Source organism: Silene latifolia, chromosome 11 (genome assembly GCF_048544455.1).
Source record: "Silene latifolia isolate original U9 population chromosome 11, ASM4854445v1, whole genome shotgun sequence".
In the NCBI taxonomy this organism is placed as follows: Eukaryota; Viridiplantae; Streptophyta; class Magnoliopsida; order Caryophyllales; family Caryophyllaceae; genus Silene; species Silene latifolia.
In genome coordinates this window covers 96,588,476-96,614,786 of record NC_133536.1, presented here as the reverse complement: position 1 = coordinate 96,614,786, position 26,311 = coordinate 96,588,476, and the positions used below count along the sequence as shown (strand labels likewise).

General features: G+C 35.0%; 2 protein-coding genes and 1 long non-coding RNA gene across 3 annotated transcripts; 1 reads left to right on the top strand and 2 right to left on the bottom strand.

Annotated features, from left to right (window-relative positions):
• Nucleotides 1-790: 790 nt before the first annotated feature.
• LOC141614991 (uncharacterized) lies at nucleotides 791-2,418 on the top strand. The gene is made up of 3 exons (XR_012529527.1): nucleotides 791-998; nucleotides 1,172-1,496; nucleotides 1,624-2,418. It is a non-coding gene; the product is annotated as an uncharacterized LOC141614991 (long non-coding RNA).
• A 14,753-nt stretch (nucleotides 2,419-17,171) lies between these two features.
• LOC141613695 (uncharacterized) lies at nucleotides 17,172-18,029 on the bottom strand. The gene has a single exon (XM_074432440.1). The coding sequence runs from the start codon at nucleotides 18,027-18,029 to the stop codon at nucleotides 17,172-17,174; it is 858 nt and encodes a 285-aa protein (XP_074288541.1).
• Nucleotides 18,030-18,062: 33 nt separating this feature from the next.
• On the bottom strand, nucleotides 18,063-25,382 carry LOC141613694 (uncharacterized). The gene is made up of 9 exons (XM_074432439.1): nucleotides 25,334-25,382; nucleotides 24,307-24,398; nucleotides 22,629-23,488; nucleotides 22,001-22,069; nucleotides 21,823-21,858; nucleotides 21,619-21,689; nucleotides 20,737-21,486; nucleotides 20,607-20,651; nucleotides 18,063-20,503 (listed from the first exon to the last, which is right to left on the bottom strand). The coding sequence occupies exons 1-9, from the start codon at nucleotides 25,380-25,382 to the stop codon at nucleotides 18,063-18,065; spliced, it is 4,413 nt and encodes a 1,470-aa protein (XP_074288540.1).
• Between the last annotated feature and the right edge of the window lie 929 nt (nucleotides 25,383-26,311).

Here is a 26,311-nt window from a genome sequence, read left to right as displayed (position 1 = left end):
ACCCTAAGTTTCTAGCCCAATAAACATTGAAAATCAGTCCATGAAGGAATATGGTGAGGCCGACCGCCTCGCCATAATTAGCGGCCTCACCGGATCCGGCCTCTATATATATATATATATATATATATATATATATATATATATATATATATATATATATATATATATATATATATAGGATCTCGTGAGTTTGGTTCTTACTGTGAGTTGTGAGTTTGTGTGCTCAAAAATCTCAGCCATTAAATAAAGGGAACAGATGGCTAAGATTGAATCTAATAAAAATTGTAATAATAATAATAATAATAATAATAATAATAATAATAATAATAATAATAATAATAATAATAATAATAATAAAAAAGAACGCTGAAAACAAACTTACGACTGCAAGTCCAAGACTTTTACTCTTCTTCGTCTCCAATTTCTTTGATTAAACATTCAAAATCGCAGATCTCAAAACGTAATTCTCTCTTTCTCTTCCTCTAATCTTGATTCGTGACATTCGCCAACGAGAAATCGATGAACGATGCGATCGAAGGAATTAATGGACAAGATCTCGACGGCCGTAGCATTACCGTCAACCAAGGTCAATCCCGTGGATCCGGCGTTGGAGGCGGTGGTTACCGTGGTCGTAGCGGAGGAGGAAGCCGAAGATATGGCGGTGGAGGTGGTAGTGGTGGAGGTTATGGAGATCGTCATGAAGAAGGAGGAGGTGGTTACGGTGGTGGAGGTGGAGGATTAATAGTGGTTGTATGTAACGTGATGGAACTGCAGATGGTGATGACGGGATGATAGTGGGTTCATGCAAAAACCGTGGTGAATCTCCGGCATTGAGCACAAAAATAATATCTCTGGTTCTTGTGAATTACTTTTCGGATAATCCCAATTCCACTAAAGCTTGCTTGGACAATTCAGCCCCCTTGACTCAGATGATCAATACTTGTCTCCAACAAGACGGAAAACGATGGCCTAATTTCATTGTTGTCGATTACTACCAGGTAACATTGTTTTACATCCCCCTGTATCGTGTTAAAAAAAAATCCCACTCGCAATCCAATAGTCAATTGTTTCACATTGATCTCGCTCATAGTATTCTAACTGATGACGATATTGCCTCAAAACACTGTTAACAGCAGCTCTCGGTACTTACAATTTTTGGTTTTTGATGCAGAGGAGCGACGGTGGTAGTGCTTCAGAGGGAGGATTAATGGTGGGTGTGGGGGTGTTTGAGGGAGGATTAATGGTGGTTGTACGGCGGTTAAAGGAGTATACAACAGTTTCTAGTGATTCACTGATGGCGAATGGTGGCTGGAGAGTGGGCATATGATTCCGAGTCAGGCTGTTGCTGCTTGTGGGAAGGAAGGTTGTGCTTGTGGTGGTGCGTCGACTTATGTTGTTGATGCTTGTTTACTTGATCGACCTCTTCATATAACAGGTCTGATGCGGCGTCGTTTTGGAGGAATAGACTCTGTAACAAACTCGTGCTATTTCACAAGGCAAGTTCCTGGTACCCAATACAAATGGCCTGTTTGCTATTCATTTCGGTTTTAGAAAAAAGAGATGAGTCGGACAACCATATTACTTGCAGATTTCTGATTTCTAATGCTGTGTTCATCTATGCAGCTTCCAAAACATGACATTACAGTGGATGCAGCTTGGCCTGAATTGTATGTCGACCAGAATGGAAAATATTGGAATGTTGCGAAGTCGGCTTCAGTTGCAGGTTGCGGAGTAGGGGAGAGCTGAAGAAGAATAAGGAGCAGGTGGTGCGAATTGATTCCTCTTTTTATCATCGATTTGTTTGGTGTTGGAGTTGGACCTGCTGGTTGTGGGGTTGCAGCATGAGCCAAGTCATCAAAAGTGTCATTCGATGCGACGATTGCTGTTATGGGTGGCGCATCAATTAGCACCTTGTCTATTGCGTGGCACCTAACCGAAGATCCAGTGATACAAATATCAGGGCGAACAAGCTTAGCGTTATTAAGAAAGAAGCTCCTTCTTCCATTGTTGGAGACCCTAAGCATGAAGTCGGGCTCTGAAGATGGAATTATGGATCCCGTTGGGAAATGGTTGATATGGACAAACCTAAGGGGAGACGGAATCAAGTGCCTTAGAAGGAAATCAAGAACATCATTATCTGGGATTACGGCCTTTACTAGCACCCGATTGTTGGGCATCAAAAAAGTGATATTGGTTGAGATTTTATTTGAATCAACCAGGTTCAAAAGCATCACAAACGCAAAATAATTAGCGTTTTGCATCTCTTGAATACCAACGCTCAAGTTTGGTTCATTAAAGGATTATCATTTCCTAATATGGCTGTACAAATTAATGTAAACACTAGAAGCCAAATGACAACATAGATAAAAAATGTATTGATATATATTTGTCTGCTAAATTTTCCACCAATTTATTTATTGATCCTTTTAATACCTTCTTGTTTGTTCAGTGATATTCTGTGTGCTTACTCAAATAGATATTGAGTAGGTAATATTGAATAACATAAGAGTAACACGGAATAACAATGGGGTACATTTGAATAATGAGAAAATTAGAGAAGGGTGAGAATAACAGAAGAATAACATCACAATAACAACACAATAACACTACAATAACAGCACAATAACACGGAAAAAAAGAGTAAAAAAATCAAAGTAGTAAAAAAAAATCAAAGTGACACCGGAATAACATCACAATAACAACGGAATAACAATACCACCAGAATAACAGCACAATAACACATGGTAAAAAAAGAGTAAAAAAATCAAAGTAGTAAAAAAAATCAAAGTGACACCGGAATAACATCACAGTAACACCAGAATAAGTAAAAAATCAAAGTAGTAAAAAAAATCAAAGTCACACCGGAATAACATCACAATAACACCAGAATAACAATACCACCAGAATAACAATGCAATAACACATGGTAAAAAAAAAGAGTAAAAATATCAAAAGTAGTAAAAAAAATCAAAGTGACACCAGAATAACATCAAAATAACACCAGAATAACAGCACAATAACATGTGGTAAAAAAAAGTAAAAAAATCAAAAGTATTAAAAAAAAAAAATCAAAGTGACACCGCAATAACATCACAATTACAGCAGAATAACAATAACACCAGAATAACAGCACAATAACATGTGGTAAAAAAAGTAAAAAAATCAAAAGTAGTAAAAAAAATCAAAGTAACACTGGAATAACATCACAATAACACCAGAATAACAATAACAACACAATAGCAGCACAATAACACGTGGCAAAAAAAAAAGAGAAAAAAAAATCAAAGTCGTAAAAAAAAATCAAAGTAAAAAAAAGCACAATAACACGAGGTAAAAAAAAAAAGAGAACAAAAAATATAAAGTAAAAAAAAATCTGGTACAAAAAGAAAAAGAAAAAAAGGTAACATAATGAGAAAATTAGAGAAAAACATAAGAGAAAAAAAATCAAAGACGTAAAAAAAAAAGCACAATAACAGCATAATAACACGAGGTAAAAAAAAAGAGATAAAAAATATCAAAGTAAAAAAAAAAGAGTAACACTAGAAAAAAGAGAAAATAAGTAAATGACAGTGGTTTTATATGACAGGTAAGATTAGATCTTGGACATTCATCTCTAATATAATCTAGTGGCTGAGATTTCCAAGCACAAACTCACGACTCACCATAAGAAACAAAACTCACAAAAACCTAAGAGAGAGAGAGAGAGAGAATTGGGATCTTGTGAGTTTGGTTTCTTATGGTGAGTTTGTGCTCACATGTTATACTATTGTTATTCTTATGATTTTATGTTTCTGTAGTTTTTTCATTATGTACCCTTTAATTTATTTTATTTTTGTGTTAGCACATATTATTCCAGTTTTTTTTTTGGTTAATACCTGTTATTCGAGTGTTATTTTTCTTTTTTGTCTTTCTTTTTTCCTTTTTTTTGTTACACTAAAATAACACTACAATAACACGTGTTATTCTGTTGTTATTGTACTGTTATTGTAGTGTTATTGTAGTGTTATTATAAGAGAAAATTGTTGATTACAGCCTTTTAAAAATCACTTTTTGAAAGTTACAACCTTATATAATTTTTTTTGTAAATTACAGCCATAATATCACTTTTCTTTGAAAATTGCACCACGATGACGTTTCCGGTGAATTTTGTCAAAAAATGACCGATATACCCTTGCCTATTTGTTTGCATACTTACCCAGATTTTTTCACTTACTATCATTTACCTCTCAAACCCTCTCATCTTCCTCACCTGAACATCATTTACCCAAGCTAAAAGCATAATTGTTGTTCATCATCTTGTGTATCTCGTTGACATGTTCCATAACTTTCTCGGTCTCACGCTGAACTTCCGTTCCTTTTGTCTTCTCATGCTCCACCAGTAGAGACCGAATTTCATCATTACTAGCAAGTTCAAGCGCTATTTTACGAGCCTTGGTCTTGGCATTGAGTTTCAGGCCTTTCTTTAGCATGTTATGAGTTGTTTTTCAGCTAGCTTCACAACCGAAGTTGCCAATTGACCAGCTATTAGTATTCCAGATTGAATGTTTGCCTGATTAATTTGAGTATGCGAGTGTAAATAGCATTATAAATTTGGGGAAAATCGATGATGAACCCTAATTACTTTCAGTTGGGGAAAATAAATTTGGGGAAAATCGATGATGAACCTTAATTACTTTCAATTTGGGGAAAATAAATTTGGGGAAAATCGATGATGAACCCTAATTACTTTCAATTTGGGGAAAATTGATGATGAAGATCACTAATTAATTTTAAGATACAATGGAAATAATAGAATTAGAATTCAATTAAATTGATTAGGATAGAATTTGAATAAAAAGAGTGAATTAGATTTAGGTGATATTGGTGAAGAAGAAATGGAGAATTAGAGAGAAAATGGAGTTGTGAATTTTGATGAAGGGAAAGAACATAAGATGAAGGTAAGGGGTATTTTCGTCCTAAAAAATGAACTTAAGTCACAAAAATTCAAATTTGTCTCAATTTTCCAACGGAGTAAGAATTTTGGTTGTAATTTCTGATCAGAACTGTTATTATGGTTGTAATTTACAAAAAAAATTATATAAGGCTGTAATTTTCAAAAAGTGGTTTTTAAAAGGCTGTAATCAACAATTTTGTCTTATTATAATGTTATTTTGGTGTTACTGTTATTGTGGTGTTGTTCAACTATTACTCTACATTTCTCATTATTATTAATGTGTTACTCATATCGCAGACCATTCTCCTTGAGGCAAAAAGGAGAATATTCTGAAATGAGAAAATAAAATGAAGAAACCTGAAATGACAAAATAAGAAAAATTATAATTGGAACGGAGCGAGTATATTATAAGAATTCAACATTAACTAATATAAGCTATAAGCTACACACAAATTCTTGCCTAATACCGTCTTAAGATAAAACGGCAGTCACAACCGATTTAATTAAAGCAAAAATAAAAGTAGTATGAGACGTCTGAAGTGAAGACGGTTTTAGCTAAGATCAACTGTTAGCTATAAATCACGATTCATTTAGTTGCCAAACAACAGAAAAGAAAGGAGAGAGAAAAGTCTCTCAAAGTACCAAAATCTTTAGAAATTTCTAAGCTCCTTGGCCTCCTAGTCCAACTCTTCTTCTTCTATCTCATTTCTTAAAACTAGCCTTACCTTCTTCCATCTCGATATACCAATGCGAGAGATCCCCTTTTTTATTTCTATTTGTAATAAGTACTATTTTAATGGAAAATTTTTCAGTCTTTTTCTTGATTTTTTACCTTCTTAAAGACTTGACTATAATTTGCTCTCTAATTTAGCCTAAGAGAGCTTATTAAGTCGTTTGTCTAAGCTAAAGAAGGTTCTAATCAAGGATTTAGTCAGAAACGACTATTTTTCTCTTAATTTGCTTATAGCAAATCTGTGTTAGTCACTCTAATAGTTTATACACATTAGGGCTGAGCAAAAAATATCCGATCCGATTTTTTTTCCGAATCCGATCCGAAATCCGAATAAAAAAATCCGAATATATGGATACCATTTAAATTGGATATCCGATCCGGTTTTTTCCGAATAAACTGGATCGGATGTGGATTGTGATTTTCTTAAAACCGGATATCCGAATCCGATCCGAATTTTAAAAAATTATATATATAAAAAAAAAAGAAACTTTATGTTTAATTTATGCGGTTTTTAGACTAGTTTTGAAATTTGTAATAAAGACTTGTAATTTATGAAATTAAGACTTCTAATTTATGCGATCGAGACTTGTAATTTATGCGATCAAGACTTATAATTTATACGATCGAAGACGTTACCTTTTTTAGTGGGTTGCAAAATGCAAAATGAACCGAAATTGCCTTTAGTTTTAGTCTGCCAATAGCCCAATACCACCAGCCCTGGTGTAATTTTTACTGTAAATTTAAATCTGGATCGAATCCGGTTTCCGAAATCTGGATCTCCGAATTTTCGGATTCCAGATTTTCGGATATCCGAATTATTCGGATCGGATGTGGATCAGGAAAAATGATAATTTTAAATTCGGATATCCGAACCGGTTTTAAAATCCGGATCGGATATCCGGTTTTGCTCAGCCCATTACACATAGTTATGTAGTTTGATACCCTCTCATTGTAGAGGATGAAGCTCTAAGATATTAAGTTCCTATTCAAAGACCCATCGGAGTATATTGTTTTTTTGTACTTGGATGGTTCTTTAAAATTATTTCTCAGATTTTTGTGATGAAGCTTTTTGTTAAGATGCTTTTTAGATCTGTTTTTGATTGAAGCCGACTGATCAAAATTTGTAATCTCAGTTTGGGAGTACATTTTTTTCTCATTTTCCCAGTTTAGTTTTTCTTTCATTAGAATGTTGTTGTATTTTTGAAGGGGTTTCTCTAGTTTTCTTTTTTGTTCTGTGGTTTTCAAAGTGTAAGACTCTTGTGAAAGAGTTGTCTCTTTTCGGCCCTCAATTTTTTTTTTCACCTTCATGGTAATTTGAAAGTCTTTGATTTTCGTTGCCTTTCTCATCCGAAAGGATAGTATAGGTTGAATTTTTCAACCTAGTTTCCTTACCTAAAAAAAAAACTCGCCTAGTCGACTCAGTATAAGATGCAAGTCGGCATAAGAAATAAGACCATTATTATCTTACTGAACCACCACGCACACCCTCCTACTTCACCACCAATTCAACTTTTTACTCGGTTCTGCTATGTCTCGCACATCAGAATCGAGCCCAAAGCAACCCAGGTCAGACCACTATGGGGCTACTCCCTGCTCCTCCGAATTTGCATCACCCGCTCTTTCTCACCTTCAGCGCATAACAACCACCACTCATTACTCGACCATAGCCATACTCGTCTCCCTTGCTCATTTTCGCCAGAGCTAGCTCGAATCCAAAACTGAGTGCAAAATAGACCCACATCCACCACCAGCAGCGGCACCAACATCCCTCACTCACCTCCACAGCCACCACTTTCGTCCTCTTCATCCACTCGGTATTCGCCATCAACAAATTCATCACCAATCCACAACCACCTTCATCCTCCTTTATTAAATTCTGTATAATAACCATCCTCCACCATATCAATCAAAACAAACATCATCTCATTTCTCTTCCGCATATAATTAATCAACACTCGTCTTCGTCCTCCATCGTCCCCTCTTCATTTTCCACCGTTTCTTGCTTTCCAGGTACCTTGTTTCCGGTTTACCATTAATTCTCGTATAAGACGGTCTCATCTTAATCATTCCTTACTTTTATTCATACTAGTTGTTGCACCGCGCCCTATTGGGCGCGGTGCCCCAATTTGGTTGAATCGTTTGGCTAAGTGTGCTGGTATTTGTCTGTTGACACAATACTTTAGTAAAACATTTCCATTTATATATAAAAGTGTGCGTATAGCACATACAAAAGCAAAAGCGTGTTGCTTTTGAACGTTACATTTAGCTTTGTAAGCATGTTTTTTTTGTTGTCTTACATTACACATAGCTACGACATGGTGCATATCGCACATACAAAAGCAAAAGCTTATTGCTTTTGAATGGAACACCCGGCTTAGTAAGCATGCATGTTCCCAAAATACTGCAGCGTTATATAGGTATTATATAGATATTATTTTACATAGTTATTATTCAGCATCGTCTTCGTTACTGATATTATGCTGCTGAACTTCTTGGATTATGTGACAAGGTATTGTCTTGCAGTGGTATGGTTGTTTGCTTTGTCCCTTTGTCTGGTGTTTTTGCCTTTGATCCTTCAATTTTAACTTGGATAAGCTTTGACACTTGAACCGGTGTTTGTGCAGTGGAGTTATCTGGTTCTTTTTCTATGTTGGCATTCTCTGGTGTTGAAGTGGTGTTGTCAGATGTTGTAGTGAAGGTAGTTTCTGCATTGTCTTTGTCTGAAGTTTCTATGGAACTGGCCTGTGCGCAGGAAGAAGGGTTTGCATTCGGGTTTGTTGCTGAAGTAGTTGGTGATTGTGGCAGTTCTTCAGTAATATCAGCAACTTTTTTTAACACCCAATGCAATGCATTGTTCATCGACAACATAGTGTTTGGGGCTACTTCAATTGATATTGAGGAAGTCTGGAGTTGGGTTTTGAGCAGCTCGAATCTTGTCAAGTCCTCCTGTTTTCCAGCAATGAAACTAATTAAAGATTGAATAAACAACCTAGAGCTCTAAAAGAAAGTATATTGCATCCATCATCATAAAGCGAAAACATTTGGCAGTATTCTTTGGTACAAGTATCCAGGATTCAAGTTTATTAAGCAAATTATATCTATTTGCTTATGTTTCGTGAAATGCAGTTTAGCATTCAACCAATAGTAAATCTACCCCAATACTCAGTGCTTCTTCATCTGACAAATAGTTTGCCGACATACACACCCTTACCCCCAGTATAGTTAACCTAATGGTTTTGTTTTTAGGAAGCAAGCCGACAACAAGCCAATAATCAAATCTACCAACGTTCACAAATTCCTACAAAAGATCAAATTGTTGCCACTTGCAAAAGGCACAGCTCACAATTTTGAAGGGTGCACGAGTATCCTTAATCATCATACCTCCCCCTGCAACATCTAATCATAATGACTGATTATGTGTGTTACTTCATTCGACTTCCAAAACTTGATACGGGTAGCATGAAGCTCCAGTATACCTATTGCCACTAAGACACTTCTATTGAACCATATACATGTGAAAACTCCCGAAATTGGAATCTGTAGCTCTTGGAGACAACCAATATCCAATGCTTAAAACTCAAGTACAACTAAACAAGATAAGACATCAGTCACACCACTAAGCTTTTCAATTCCCAAAATTTGAAGGGCACTCGAGTATACTTATTAATCACGGCTCCCCCAGCAACTTCTAAGCATAATAACTTATTATGTGCCTTACTTCAATTAAATTCCGAAACTTCTGATGGGTAACTCAAAATAGAAAGAAGATAATAAGTCGCTGATGCCAATAGACTGCATCATAGTACTGCAGTTTAATAATCAATCGGATTACTAGCAGAAATATACATGCAAAAAATATGGAAGACACTGTCATGACCTATATTCAATATTATGTAGAAATAAACGCACTATCCCTTCGGTTGTATCTATCAATTTGTACAAAATGATCGAAAACTAATCATGGACTCACATATCAGGGTGTGCTATTAAAAAGCTAAAAACATAATCTTGATTTTTTTTGTTGTACATTATCATATTTAAAAATTTAAATGGCTGTACTATTGTTCAAAACAGTCTCACTTGTATTGTCACAATATATAATACTCAAGAATTGCTTGTAAAAATATACTCCTCGCAAAAAATTTCAATACTAACTTGTAACTTTCTCACTTGAAAAAGAAGCCTTCAGCTAAACTATTCACCAATTAACAACAACTTACAAACTCATTCAACAAAGAAACAATTGCTAGCAGCACTACCAAGACCTACTTACTACTTTTTTAATTGGAAATATACCATATCGAAAAAAGTAAAAAGGTTTTAGGGAGGTGGATGAAGGAGACGGTTAATAGCAACAAGCGCAAATGTTTTTGAGTTAAGAACAATTGTTAATAGTTACATGAATAGAAACGTTGGACCACCTAACTATGTTATTGAACTACATGCTTATATATGATAGCTGAATTGTGAGAAGAAAGTGGAAAGATGTACCGAATGTTTCATTCTGAAAATATCTGGGGCAGGCATGTTAAAGATTTTCTCACTATCGGTAGTGAAAGCTGTTATTGGTAGTATGCCAGTTCCATCAGAAACTTCACAGTTAAATGTCACCCTGCAAGGCGTGGATTTAAATTGTGTTTTCAGTGTGTATTTTAGTCCATATGTGCATATATACATGTAAGAAAGGTTTGTAACTTGGAACGGATTTTGTTCCTGGTTTTGAACATTGTGGACAGATCATAGATTTTCCAACAGGAGTGTCTGTGCATTTATTGCAGCTTGAACAACCTAAGTATGCATTGATTTTTTGAAAATCTGGTTCTGGAATTGTTACTTGCAATGTATATTTTTCATCTTGCAGAGTAGTATGTGCCTGCACATTAGATAACCGTATGGCAATTTTATATTACAAGTGCTACATAAATGGTACATAAGTGATTATTTTGAAATTAAAAGTAGATATTACCTTCTTCATGCGCAGTGCAGCGATTGTTATGCTTTGCTGGTTTCCCATTAAGCCTTTTAATGTTAAAATTCGTGCCTGGATGTGACATAGTTTGGTTTTGTGGTTAGCAGTCCTGCATCATTAGAAAAAAGATATTAGGAATCGACATTTCTTTAACATATAAACGAGGCAACTTAAGCATCTTGGTTGTAACTGTTTTGGTAGGGTGAGTAGGTTACCAGTCTTCCAGAGCACGTGGCTTATCACCGTCCGCTGAATGCACAATTGTTGTAGACATTGTTGTTGTCATAGAGAAGCCTGTAAATGTCTGTATATTAAACATTTGAAAGTTGGATATGCAATGTAAAATTGGAAGATGGGATATGAGAGTACCTCTGTGCGGTGAGACCTTGAGTGCAGTGAAACCAACTACTTGAAGTTGCTCTGCTTTTTGTATTAACAAATCACATTCATCCTCAGCTAAGTCGTTCCAAGCGGAAATAAGTAATGGTTGTTCAGTGCTGGTGTTTTGTACATAAAAAACATTTTTATATTAGTAAGTACCTTATATATGCAAGCATTGTTTTCAAGCAAGTTAATTACCTGTGATCAATTACCATAATTTCCCGAACACATATTACTCGGCCTTCATCTCTGGGGATTCTATGTGCTTCTGCTTCTACAAAGAGAACTACAGCGACAATATCTAGACATTTATGTTAAGGTGTTAGATACAACGGTTATAGATCATAAGTAAAGCAGTATGTATATGCAGTAGGCCTTTTCGGGTTCTTACCATATTTGTCGTTCGGGTCAGCTGTTTTAGGAATTTGTGCAATGTTTCTATATTCGGGCATGATGATGCCTTGGCTACTGTCAACTGGTTCTACAATGGCTGGTTTTCCAAACTGCATTTGGTAATTTAAATCTGATGCAGATACTCTCCATTTCTCGTCGCAAGGTTTGATAGGTGCGTTAGCAATTTCATATTGACCATTGTACATTAAAACGTTCTTATACCCGTCAATTTGTTCTCCAAAGAGGGTGCCGCGCATTATTGTTCCCTAAAGTTGCCATAGTCATTGTTAGAATAGAATCTTATTATAAATAAAGTTGACCTGTAAATTATTGCTAACTCACAATAGTATTAAAAAGTAATCATACCTTTTCATCTTCTAAAAGTAAGGTCTGGTAAAGCGTACCCTTTATAGGGGAACGTTTAGGACGACCCTTTTCAATTACGTGTACCTTAACTTTGTAATTCTTGCTTGATGTTGTTAATTGATTAAGATATACCTTATTCGGCTTCATCCTGCATGTATTGGAAATTGGTTTTAGTTAAACATGTGTTATTATTAACAACCAGCAACATCTTCTCTGTCAGTAGAATAACACATAACATCTATCAGGGTCATCCATGTTAAGTGCAATAAAATAAAATTTAAGTAATAAAGGAGATGCTAAGAATGACATGAGTCCATGGGATACGTTGCGTAAACAGGATGATAAGCAAGGTGAAACAAGGAAAAGATGAGAAGACCATACTACAGTAGGAAATAGGCAAGGCAGATAACAGCTTTAATGCAAGTTAATAAAAGATCACAAATTCAGTTAACTGTTTTTCACCAGATTTCGGACGTTTTTCCTTTTTTTGAGACAAAAGAAAACTGCAGTGACCTTTTCATAGTGAGAGACTACTTGGGTGACTCCCAAAGGTTTCAAATTTAAAAGAAGACGGTTCATTAGTCAACATCTAAACTGGTAGACAAACATAACCAGTTGTCATATTAGATACTCTCTCTATTTCTTCATGGTCTTTTAATTTTTCAAAATATCCGCCATTTATTTTGCAAAAAAGGAAAAATATGATGAAAAAACTACTCTTTTATGAAGAAAATCAGATCTGAAAGCGCAGAAATATATAGCACATATAGGCAGGCAGTAACTGAGGCAATCAGAAAGACATCCAACTGCTTTACAGTCTTTTTGCATTTATAGTTTAACTAAGTTCCTATAGACTTAGAAGAAGAGCCAAGGCCACAGTTTCAAGTCAAAAACCTGGTTATACATATAAATATAAACCTATGGTTTGCCGATAATCAGGCAAAAAATCTGCTATTCAGTTATGCTAGACGAAATCAGCTATGTGTCATGATAAATGATAAAACAGGGGTAATTGCATGCATAACCCATAAAACTCCTTTTTATATTTTATGAACATTCCATATCAATACCATCAAATCTCACACACATATTCAAAATTAGAAGATAAATAAAAAAAAGTAAACGATTAACTTTCCCCTTCAAAATTTCTACTCTAAAAGTCTTTACCAGTAGTAGAAAATGATTAAGCAGTCAACAATCAATCCACCAAAGACACCCTTTGAGAGTTTGAATCAATGGGAGTCACAACACTTGCATGCAACATGACCCGAATTAGACAAAACATCAAACACTTGGAGTGCATCCCCTAAAAACGAAGACAAAATGATTGAGCAGTAGATCGAACACGTAAAAAGCAAAATTTAGATCACAAAAAAAATTATATAAGATACACACAAACAATTCAATTTAGCATCAAATAAAGTACATGCATACATACTGCAAGATTGATGAACATGCAAATATAAAGACCATAATATTTTTTGGAAATATATACATGCAAACTGAATTAATTATATTTTGACAATGTGCATGCATTGGATGAAGGAACAAATTGTTAGAAGAAACGCATTTGCCATAAAAATAAAGAAATAAAGATTAAAGAATTGGAGTACATGCAAAAATCAAGAATCAGAACAATAAGAATGAAGAATATGTACCTACAAAGAAGGAAGAAAAGATGTAGTAGAGGAGATCATATGCATGCAATTAGATCTACACCATAAAAATTTGATGCATAATAATAAGGAAATAAAAGTTAGAGATGAGTGGACATACCTTTTAAGCTGAAATTCTTAGTTGTTTGTGCTTATCAGAATGTGGATGTTGGTTTTGATTCACTTGTCATTATGTGTAATGTAGCTCTCCTTTTATAAGTGGTAAAAGGTTAGGCAGAAAATGCATTGCCTTTTAAATGGTACAAGAAAAGTAATGTAAATAAATAATGCATTTACTTAAGGAAAAATGTCTTATTCTAGTATAAATTACTATTATTTGTGGTATGATAATGAAATATTTTTGAAAGTAATATTTCTGATTTGTGTGAATCTGTTTGTATTGAATTTTTTTACGTGTAAATAATTTGACGATGTAATGTAGCTAGTGAGTTGGGCTTTTTTTTGGGATTTTTGCTTGTTAAAGAAATCTCCGTCCATTATAGTAAAAATTAATATGGTATATCGGAAACAGACTGTCTAACGATGTTGAAAACCCAATTAACGGGGAGCATGGCTACACAACAGAAAGTGACGGTACCTACTCTACTAATGAATCGTCCATTTCCACTAATAGACAATCTACAATTAGCCATTTAAACGGATACTCTTATTCTAAACCTAAAAGGTTAGTAAGACTGTTGGCTAATCCACGACAATATTTTACGAGTATTTAAATATTTGTGCCATTAATAGCCAAGTTGTCGAGCTAGCACACTTTTGATGACATAAGACCTTGTAGTATTTAATGTGAAAGATTGAAATCCATCATCCAAAATCGTACATCAAATTTGATATAGAAGCTTCATTATTGCCGAGATCAAGAACATAGAAATCTAGCGTTATAAGTTTACATAGCCTTCATTTAAGTTGATGTAGACCATAAAGATGTATATAAGAAAAATAAGAAACATATATATTTTGCCCACGGAAATAGATAAACAAAATTAGAAGCATACATAGAAAGACTTTTGTGTGTTCATCAAAATGCCAGGTCCTTTTTTATTATGGTAATATGCACAATATACCAACTTTTTTTTTGTTTGCAAGGATTTTTGGTCCAAAACTCTAGCTAGGACTTGTTCTGGCTGCGAGGACAATTGCATTTCTGTTGATCAAAGAGCTACAAAACAGAAATATAAAGCGTACATCAGTATAAACCTTGGTTTTACAGGTTTGGTAAAATTATTTAACGGGAAAGAAACAAAAAGGATGATAATAAGTTACCAGTGGAAAATAAGAAAGGCGCAGCGAATAATTTATCGGTAAAGTAGAAAACACTTTGCATGATGAAAGAGGTGAAGGTCGATCTGGAAATGAAGAAATTAAAGGAGAAATTAGGGGGCAAAATGGAGAGTAAAAGGCCAAATCAGGAGATGCAAAATGAAAGGAGAAAGTGTATTAGGAAAGGCAAATACATTGAATGACATTGGCAGAGTAGTATGGTTATAGACTTTAGTTGGGAGCAACTAAAGTAAACATTAACAAGACGCACAAAAACCGATGGTCACAGGTTTCAATATCCTCTAGCTACGAATAAAGAAAAGGAGTTTTTGGGATATAAGTACTGCTCATAGCCCCTCTGTCACAGCTGTAAGCGAAAGACAGACCTAATTCCTCAACACTTCATTTTAATCGTAAAACATGAAAAATTTTCCACAAATAGCTGCATCCAATACTCAGCACTGTCCCAAGTCCACATTTACAGTCAAGTAGAATGTCAGGTTCACATAAAAAGCCAAAAATCCTCTAAAATTATAAGATGTACGGAAAGAAAATATCCAGACTATGTTTTTTATATTATCGAGAACACACTCCAATTTTCATGAGAATATAAACTTAAGCCTAAAAATGAGATTTGGATGCTAAAACTCTAGTAATTGTGTGTTTAAATGGCTTACAAGCAAGAACTCCTTACAAGAAACATGCTAAAAACAAAGTTCCAAGACAACTTTAAGATCGTACATGACCTTAATCTAGAATTGAAAGACTGTCATTAGACATCAGGTGAATCTTTTGGTCTTAGCAACAAAATCGAATATGACAAAAGAAGACTGAGATATGAGAAGTGAAGTGTTGCACTTTAGTAGCATATGAGTGGAACTTTTAGTGGCAATGAAACATCTATAAGTTTAATTAGATCGTGTTCACTTACAAAGTCACCAGAAAACAAGCAGAAAGACAGAATAAGCAATGGGATTATTAACTTTGATATGATTATTAACTTTGTGTTTTTTTGTCAATGGGATTTCGAAAAGAAATGTATTGGAGTTATGAATGTTTATTATGAGTACTACACATAGTTTTAGAATCAGGTCTTAGAAGCTTGTGAAATAAGGGTATGGGTGTGACAACACATTTTCATAGACATTTGAAATATTTAGAGCTATAATGAAAAGTTAAAGACTTACTTTAGACGAGGCCTAAAACCATTATAATAGAAAAGGATACCATGTTGATCTTATCCTTTACATAGGCAAGTGTCTACTATGAACTCTATACCCATAGCCTCGAGTGTCATATCTGAGAAGGGTATGACCTTAAAATTAAAGAGTCGAAGTTACAGACGTGGTTAGAGGTTTAGGGACATTATTGTCTGAAAGTGGTAGGGAATGTCATCATAAAAATGGAAAGTGTCTTTATAGTTGGCTGATATGTAGGGAAGAGATTACAAATTAAGAATAAAGATCTAGGAAAGTAGGTATGAGATTAAAAATGAAGAATAGAATAACCATACATTTGTGCTATTTACATGTGATTTATAATTATACAAAGTAAGCGAGTTAAAAATGCTTCAGTGGTTACCATTACTGCATTTTAAAGCAGTATATATTTATCGTACAATGACTGATATCTAGTCACAACGGGTGATTGTAAGGATTTACTACTCTACTGACTCTTTAAAAGATACGTTAGCCATCCAAAAAAAGCTTTCTACCTTAAGAGGAGTTTAAGAGCAAAGGAGCATAAATTGTGATTACTCCCGATCTCATGGCAAGTAAAACCGAAAAATACACACTTAAGAAAATAGAAAGAAATAAATGAACCTTAAATGGCACGTTATAATTTATAGTTTTCCACTTGTAGAGCTTGATCTCCTGTACATAAATACAATACTAAAAGTCCAAAGTAAAAGGGTCAAGAGTAATGCTGGCAGTGTTCTGAACTGTTAGAAGTAATTTACAAAAAATTGGCTGTTACTGATCAATAAGAGAGAATAAATTACCTTGCAAAAGCACAAATCTGATACACCTGGCACGAAATAGAAGAACTTTGATTACATAATCCTTAGAAGTTATAACCCATTAGTAATACTGAGAATCTTCTTGATGCAAAGCCCTGGTTCAAAAGGTTGGCCGCTAGATTTAGATTAAAAATCAGCACATAAAACTCCAAATCATCTATGGTTGGAAAAAAAGAGTAAGATTGTAGAGAATAAAAGAACTTACGTTTTTGGTTTCATTTGGGCACCCATCTTTCAAAAAACAGAAGAAAAGAAGTTGAATGAAGAAATAACGACTTTTGTTGCTTGGTAGGCATGAAGCTATATCTCTGGAATTGTAGTTACCTCTTAACTGGTAAGATTAACAGGCAAAAAAGGCAAGTCATTTAACTTCTTCAATATATACATACATATATACGAATCTTTATGTTTGTTTGATGGAAACTTACAAACTGTATTCGCTATACAATGATATTGGCAAGCCGAAGAACTGTGAAGGATACCATATTTTTTACGTATGTATCTGCTGTAGAATTGGGCTTCTTGTTTGACACAACTGTAAATTGCTTGGATGTCCTAGCACGGGATAGAGCTACGTACAACTGTCCATGTGAGAAGCAAGGCTTAGGGAAGTACACAGCCACTTGGCTCAGAGTCTGACCTTGTGATTTGTTTATTGTCATTGCAAAGCTAAGCTTCAATGGAAACTGATTCCTCTGGAATTGAAATGGATAGTTATCTGACGTTGATGGCCGCAACTTTACCCGTGGAATGAAAACATGCTCCCCTTTATGATGGCCAACTGTTATGATGCATTCAACTAAGTTAGGGAAAAAACGCTTGCAAAGTAGTCGTGTTCCGTTACAGAGGCCAAATGATGGGAGTATGTTCCGTAACAGTATAACCGGACAATTCTCCTTTAAGACAAGCTCGTGCGGACTCATGCCTCCCGGACAAAGTTTGTTAACAAATTCAGCAGGATATATATTACACTTGTCGTCTAGGACTGTGTCATAGCTCTTGTACGTCACAGCTTCTCCTGGAAATTTGTTTATCAACACAGAGTTGATTGCATCGACATCGTCATTGATTTGTGTAAGGATTGCGCGAGTCGTAAAAATGTCTGAATTAAATTCAGTGACATCAAGCTCTGGAAATGCAACACTTGTTATTTCATTTATAGGATCTGGCCCACCTTCTGAAGAACGCCGAACAATCTCACTTGGGAGTTGTACGTATTCATTTTCTTCTGTTTGCAATTCTCCATTTCCCAGAGCCAATAAGAATCTACAGTAGTCAGGATCTTCTCGTGCTCGCATATTTTCAGTTAATCGGAATTTGATAAACCCTGACTAGAATATGGAGTTAACTAAGCTCGCTTCTACTGCTTCTCGTTGGGTTTTATGAGGAATTACTGGCAGTACTTGTCGGAAATCTCCACCAAAAACAATGATTTTACCTCCAAACACAAGTTCAGGATTGCACAAATCTCGAAGCAATAGATCAAGAGTTTCAACGTTAGCTTTTTTTGCCATTGAAGCTTCATCCCATATAATTAGACTGGTTTCTCTTATTAATGCAGCAAGGCTACTCTGATTTGGTACGTCGCATGTCAGCGATCCATCAGTATCAAGAGGAAGTTTAAATCGAGAGTGTGTTGTTCTTCCCGAAGATATATTAGCAGCAGCTATGCTAGAAGTAGCTGTAGGTAAAACAATTTTCCCCATGAGACGTACTTCTGCATATAATGCATTATAGAGGAAAGTTTTACCCGTACCCCCCGGGCCATCAATAAAAAATGCTCCAGGCTTTCCTTCTTTTACATGAGTCACTATAGTGTCAAATGCTTCCTTTTGCTTAGCATTTAACATATAGCAACAATCAATACACTCCTGGGGAATAGGACTATCAAGTGCGTCGATAATGTCCTTTGTTCTTCGGATTTCATCATCTTCAAATGCTACTAAATGCTCTAAGTTGAAACTCTTTAAAGATTTACCCATTGCTTCCAGAGAGTTTTCAACGGAAGAAGCCGTGAGATGACTTACTTTATTGGGTTCATTTGGAAATTTGTGTTGGAAATCCTGAGACAAATGTGGGTAGTATTTTGTCCACGGGTCAGCTGGATCTTTTGGTTGGCAAAAAATGAGCAACACTGCAAAAAGATGTCTCAAGGCACAAGGCATCTGAACTGTACATGCTTCGGTTAAACACATATCAACTGTGTTGTCTTCTTCAATTAAGTGACGTTGCAAGGCAGCCTCTTGAAATGTTGTGTATGTATGTCCATTAACAGTACGCAAATCTTCAAAATACTTAGGTCCGCGTACGTGAAGAAGTAGTATTCTGAGAAAGTAACGTTCCCCTTTTGAAGGTGAAACAAAAACAATCCTGCCAATGACCACAAGTTTTGTTCTCCTCTTGAACCACCTTTTCTGTCCCTTATCCCACCTATATTTCTTTGTAAAGTTACCATATGTCAATTGTTCAGCACCTTCCTTTGAATTTTCTGCAAAAAATTCTGTAAGAGGAGTTCGAACACGTTTCTCATTGGCAAGAACTGTTTCTAAATTTTCCTCTGTGTTCAAGCGCAATGACTGCATATTTTGCAAATGCACATGCAACACAAAAACAGGTGGTTGTGTTTCAAACAAATCAAATCCATAAATACGCCACATTGCTTCGCATGGTGAAACCCATCTACCAGATTGATATTGCTCAATTTCATCAACAGGTTTGGGGTCGCTGCTTCGCACAACATTGAAAGAGATTTTATCATGCCCTTTGTATACATATTTGTATAAATATTTAACAGCTTCAATTGTTGAGCAGACTTCCATATTCAAATGACAGTCGAACATTAATAATAAATATGGGTTATATGGTATAACCCACCTGTTGTCCAATTTTTCCTTACGAACAACTGCAGTTTGTCCATCATTTCGTCTTCTATATTCTGGATAGCCATCTAAATTGGTCGTCTTCTCATCTGTGAAGCTCTTTGGGTAGTTGTATTTACACCGACCCATACTGTTTTTTTTCTTCATGCATTGATATTCAGGATTGAAGTTACCACAAGGCCCATGCATCATATGTTTCAACACTAATGCACGTAAGGTTGGATATCCTGAATTAGGTATTTCATCTGATACAAATTTATCGAAAGTATCAGGTGAGTTAAGCTTGTAGGCTGGCTTTAGGATGAGCAACATGTGCGCGTGTGGGAGCCCCCTCTTCTGGAATTCAACCACATAAATGAAAGCTGCAACTTCTCCAAATATATGTTTCTCCATTATCTGTTTCTTCAGAGCTATTAACTTAGCATGAAAAACCCTTACTACAATATCTGGCCGATTTTGAGCTTCTTCTCCAGGTCCAAGTTGCTCTTTAATTTCTGGCCAGCTTGCATTACATGTCATTGTTAGAAACAGATCAGGTTTTCCATACTCCTGAACAAGTGACATAGCATTGATATATCTTTTTTTCATGTCACGTGGTCCACCTATATAGGTTGGCGGCAAAATAACCCTACGTCCAACATTAGCAGCACAACACTCTCCAGCATCCACAGTATCTAATATACCTTGATACAATTCAGCCCGAATGGTTTCCTGATTATTTCTAACGAAATCCAGTCTTGTATTTTCAACTTTCACATACATATCAACAACATATTGCTGGAGACATCGACCCGCCCTTAATAGCATATTCCCAGGTCTATTTTGCAACTTATAACAATAATATTCCCGGTAAGAAACCTGCTTTTCATCTTCATCATGTGCTGTTATCGTACCTATCAACAGAGGAATATTTAATTATAATTATAATATAAAAGTGTACATATTTAATGAATATAGTTTCATAATTAAATAACAAGGAAAAGTCAATATGCTCACGTGTTTCTTTGGCTTCTAAAAGGGCCTCAACACTTTCAACAGAAGCTGAAAGTGGTGTTGGTTGAGTGTTAACAGGTTGAATTTGCTGGGTTTTTTTTTTTTTTTAACCCTTGTCTCCATCCGGATTCACCAGAGGGAAACAAAAGTGGGTATTGCAATGGATCATAGCAACCGTAATAATGCATGATCCTGTGACTGTCATTTTCCTTTCCAGAAACTGAAATGTGGGGTCCTTCAGATAGACTTGATGAAGAGCTATCAGACCAAATCACAGCAACTTCATCAGAAGAAGGTGCGTTATAGACATTTTGGTCTGCACGAGGATTTTTGTTTATCAAAATTTGCGTGGTCTCATCTACACTTATATCTTTCAGTGACCGAAAGAACCGTGCATATGGATTTGTCTGTGTCACACGCATAAGGATATCTATAACATATTGCCTTAATTCAGACAAACAATTAGCACGGTTTTCAGCCTCGTGTTGGCCATCATAAAAATAAAGTTGCAGATACCTTGGTTTACCATCGGTAGGTAATAAATTAGGTACATGATGATACATTTGTCCTTGAAGTTTGAAAACATAAATGCCTTTTTCGGTTTGGGCGTCAAAGTCTCCACCAATAGAGCTAAAAGCAAATAAATTATTGTACACCCTAGCATACTTGCGAAAATGTATTGCATCCTCCGTATTGGCAGTATATAATCTTGCCAATTCAGAAGGATATTCATGTTGAGGAATTTGTATAGTACCATCTCTAAAACAAAAGTTTTTGGTCTCAAATCCAATTTTATATGCCAAGCATTTCTGGCATTGCTGAAGAGATGGCAATCGCAAAGGTGCCCGAGGCAAAGGTTGGCCTATGGTTGCAATAGGTATTCCTAATGGAAAGCCAAAATAAAATACATTGGCAAAAATAAATAACATGTCAAGGAATAAATAATAAAAACCAGATTAAGAAATAAGTATAAAGGAGACACTGCAAATAAACCATGAAAAGGACTACAACTTACTATTAATTTGAGTTATAGGATGCCTTGTCCGAGGTTTTTTAGGTTGTCTAGCAACAACGCCACCCATTCCACTTTACAATTACAAAAGAAACAAAACGTTAAAACTGATTAGCAAAACAACCATTACCCATTAGAAAAATGGAACTTACACAGATGTCGGTACTTGGGACTGCAAGGGAGCTTGGCGCAAACGTTTAGGCCTACCCATCGCCACTGTCTCTGTATAATAAGGAAAAGTATCTACATTTTGCAATATAAATGTTGTCAAAAATCTCAAAGTTGTGAATGATATTTCTATTCTCTTCTTAGATACATAATAATGATAAAATATTAATAATATAGTCTATTGTAATTTTTTTGGATCTTAAATGTGTAAACTTACCCATCAAAATAACTTTTACCAGCACTTGAGGCTTGTATTTTTCTGAATTTTCGATCAAATAATATGATGCTGTGAAGGATAACAGGCAGTTAATCCAAAATTTAAATGAAATTTTGTTTATTAAAGAAACTTATGTAAACCATTAATATCATGGAAACAGAAGCATTTAGCATAAATCATATTCTAGAAGGGAAAGCATAATTTACAAATATTCATACACATGTACAAGCAAATTTTCATTTAATATTACATAAGAAAATTACATTCGAACTTTTCAAAAACAAAAAATAATTCCCATTTACAAATGTTCATAAGAGTAGTGTACATGAACACAAGATCTTACATCAAAGATGCCTAAGCAAAAACAAAATGGCATAATTACATTATGCTATAAGAACACCCAATACCTAGGTTATATAGCTTAACAACATTCTAGGGTAGCTAAGACATGGCTAAATGCATAAGCAGTCTACTTATGCTTGAGCAAAAACAAAAAGGCCTAAATACATTATTCTAGGATAACAACCAGTGCCTAGGTTTTATAGTTGAACACTATTCTAACGTAGCAAATTCCTGGCAAAGTGCCTAAGTAGTGTAGTTATATTTTGCCCTTTTGAAAACTAGAGACAGCGCTTGAGGAACCTTGAAATTTTGCCTCTGTCCATTTTCCATTTTGTTCCTAATAGACAGCAGCATTGACGATCTATTCAAGGTCCTTTTTTTAGGTGGAACTGGAACTGAAATCATAGTAGGAATCTTAAGCTCTTGCTCTTTTGATTTGGAACATTTATGCACAGGTAGCAATCTTGAAGTTGCAGTTGCAAGTTCCAATCCTAAAAAGCGCTCTTTTGCAGCTATGTTACTTTCCATTTCTAGAGCACATAAGATAGCCGAATATGCTGTGAGTCTTGGATTATAATTTGCATCGATAATTTCCAGGTTGTACAAAGGTATGAGAAACTCAATTACTTGTTTGCCCAAGCTATTCTTTGCATCCTCAATATGATCACAGCAAATACTGTAAAATGTTTTACTGTTGTAGCCGTCTTTTGCATAAGTGATCATGCCCCAAGCAGTATATTTGGAGCGACCATGCGAAACTATTTCTAATTCAGAGCTTTCAATGCCACATTTGCTTACAATCAACCTGAATATAGCTGTGTAATCTATAATCACCGGTTCACTACCAATAGGTGCACCCCTACCTAGCTTCTCAATTAAGGGAAGACCTACAAATCCCTTACTAAGATGACGTATTTCTTGACGTTTTAACTTGTACAGACCAGCACAGCGCTCATATTCGCGCCTTTTCGAAACAGATATATCTTCAACCCACACATTAAACCTATCCATTAAATCTTTAACAGCGAATTGTGCAGCTTTTTCACAAGATTTTTCTAAGCTTGAAGATGGGCCACCTACAAAAGTATACACTCCTGGCCCACTATCAGGGAAAACTAACACAGCTGCATTGTTTTTTTTGGATATCTAAGAACTCATATTTCGGGGCAGGAAAGTGAAGGTATTGAGTAATCTGCAATAGCAAAGGTTGGAAAGGGATCACTATTTGTGTAGCCTAATCTGATCCAGACATTTCCATACCCCTCTTAACATGTGCAGTTGTGCAACCGCGTAGCATCAACTGCATGAAAAAATGGCTAAGTCTTTTAGAATTTCCAACTACTGCATAAATCTATCTACATGCTTACATTTTACTGACAAAGTAGCTTTATACGTTAGAAAAGAAGTGGTGATCTAACCACTATCGACTAAAGTAAATAGTATATAGAATTTTCTACTTTTACATCGTCGTCTAACAAGTAACAACTACCTCCACTTTAAAACACCAAAATACAAAAACATTAAGGATTATGGTATTTCTAATTTCATCAATACGCATTATCATAAAAAAAAGGGTAATCTAATCACTATGAATTAAAGTTAATTGTATGTAAACAGACAACACTTTTGCAAAAACACCTAATAACCAGTAATTAACTTCACTTGTAAAGACCACAATAACCAACATGCAAACCTTTACACTGTCTTTCAATCATTAACAAATAAACATAATATAATCTACACTACTTTTGCATGCACACATAACAGTAATAAAACAACAATTAAAACGACTGTCCTTCAATCATTAACAAATAAACATAATATAATCTACACTACTTTTGCATGCACACATAACAGTCATAAAATAACAATTAAAACGACCTATACTATGTAGAATAGAAATTTAGAAATTGTTGAATGGTACCAGTGATCCTCAAAACCAACATGCATGCATATTGACAAACCCAATTTAAAATAAGAAACCTATAAGTTGTAAGGAAGATTCCTTTGAACTGGACGATAGCACTGGCTCCAAATTCTGGCAAGCAATATTGACCTTGAACATCAAATGAACAAACTCAATGTTAAAAAGATAGGCATATTGCTATATATATAGGATAGGAAATATTGATATACTAACACACCTAATTAAAACTCATATAAACTACAAAACATATATATATATATATATATATATATATATATATATATATATATATATATATATATATATATATATATATATATATATATAACAATAATAGACAATAATTAGTGGCCTGCCATGTGAACAGTGGTTGATTACTATTCATCAAATTACTTTACAATAAGACTAATTCCTGCCTAACCCACTTTGCCTAGAAATTAGCCCTCATAGGTGAAGTATAGTTCGTCTGAAATCTAAACAATTTATTTTTGAATAAATTTAGTAAACAGTTATTTCTTATAATTTTGTTCTTTTTTAAAAATCTGCAGTTAGCAATTTACTTGCGTTAAAAGTAACCGTCACAGTTGATCTTCCCTGGTTAAATGGTGAAGCACAGAGTAAGCGCAAATTTGTAGTACCAGATGTGTGACCAATATCAAATTATCAGTTAACTTTAACGAAGTAAGCAATCACCAAAACGAAATAGGTAATCAAAAGTATTCGCTATTAGGCAAACGATACCTATATTAAATAAATGGCCGATTTTGTGCAATTTTGATGAATTATAATGTTTATGATCAACGTCTTGATTGAGAAGTACGCTTATGTAAGTCAAGTGCTTCGGATATTCATTATGACACATTTTTTAGATAAAAGAAACGATTAGAAAAGTAGCAGAAGTCACCAAAGTTTCCAAAAGAATACATAGAAACTTTAAATTTAACGGGACCACCTTATGCTTATACACAGACACGTTATTCTCTTCCAAAACAAATTTAAAAAAATACAGTAATTCTTTCCCTATAAGTACATTGTGAACATCTCAGAAAATTGAAAACATAAACCTCCATCCATTAACTCCTCTATTTTTCTGTCTCCCTTTTCTGCCGACATCTAATTGTGTTATTGCCTTGGTAAAATGGCATCAAACACTTTTATAGTCAGACACATACAAGTTAAGATTAATACAATAGTTCAGGAAAGTCCTCAACTATTTAGGCGCCTCAACATAGTCATGGTTGATAATGCAATCTGGGCTTTATTGAATAACGAAAATCCCACTTTAGGACGGCTTAGACATCTTATTGTTGGTGATAGAAGTCAAATCTCACCAGCAATAACATCTAATTACGTGTCCGACGGTAAGCCATATTATTGTGTAAATATGATAATGGGTCACCAAATTTTCATTCTAATTTGGCTATGTCGATTCTTTCAGAAGCGGTGAACAGGAAGCGGCAAGAATTAAAAGACCTCAACAATGAAGTTATTATACTCTTTCAAAGGCTGCAAACAGTTCTAAACTGGCATGTGGTGGTTGACCTCTGTTCTCGAGGAGGTCAAATTGTGCTGAGGCCACAAGAAGAACAAGGTGAAATCACAATGCTGGGTATTTATACAGATCATGTTGAGGCAGTAATTGATGAAAGGCAAAGGGAACAAAGACGAAGAGAAGTTGAACCTTCCTCCTCTTCTAATGATAGCTGTAACTTGGAAATATGGTAATCAAAGTTATCTTATAATATAACAAGCAACAAACATTGTATGAACACCACAGACACTACGTTCAATTGGCAAGAATAAAGCTTTCCAATTGTCGCAGCTCTGCTACCTATGCATGTAATAAAAGAATCTTTCTTAAATAAATTTAAGGTTTTATGTGTTAGCTAGCAGCAGCAAAAGCAAAAAATAAAGTGTAAACTAAAAAATCATCATACCTTACACTTATGTCTTAGCCATCTGATAATTCGTAAACCGCGACAATCTTTGACAACCCAAGAATAGTGGCCCAAAAATCAAGTTATCTGACACTGTTCAAGCGA

Coding starts and splice junctions, on each gene's coding strand:
- LOC141613694 (XM_074432439.1), bottom strand. CDS start 25,382: ATGTCGGCAGAAAAGGGAGACAGAAAAATAGAGGAGTTAATGGATGGA. Junction 24,399..25,333: donor AGAGGAGTTAATGGATGGAG/GTTTATGTTTTC, acceptor TTGATGTTCAAG/GTCAATATTGCTTGCCAGAA. Junction 21,487..21,618: donor TCCTATAACTCAAATTAATA/GTAAGTTGTAGT, acceptor GCTTTCCATTAG/GAATACCTATTGCAACCATA.
- LOC141613695 (XM_074432440.1), bottom strand. CDS start 18,029: ATGCGAGCACGAGAAGATCCTGACTACTGTAGATTCTTATTGGCTCTG.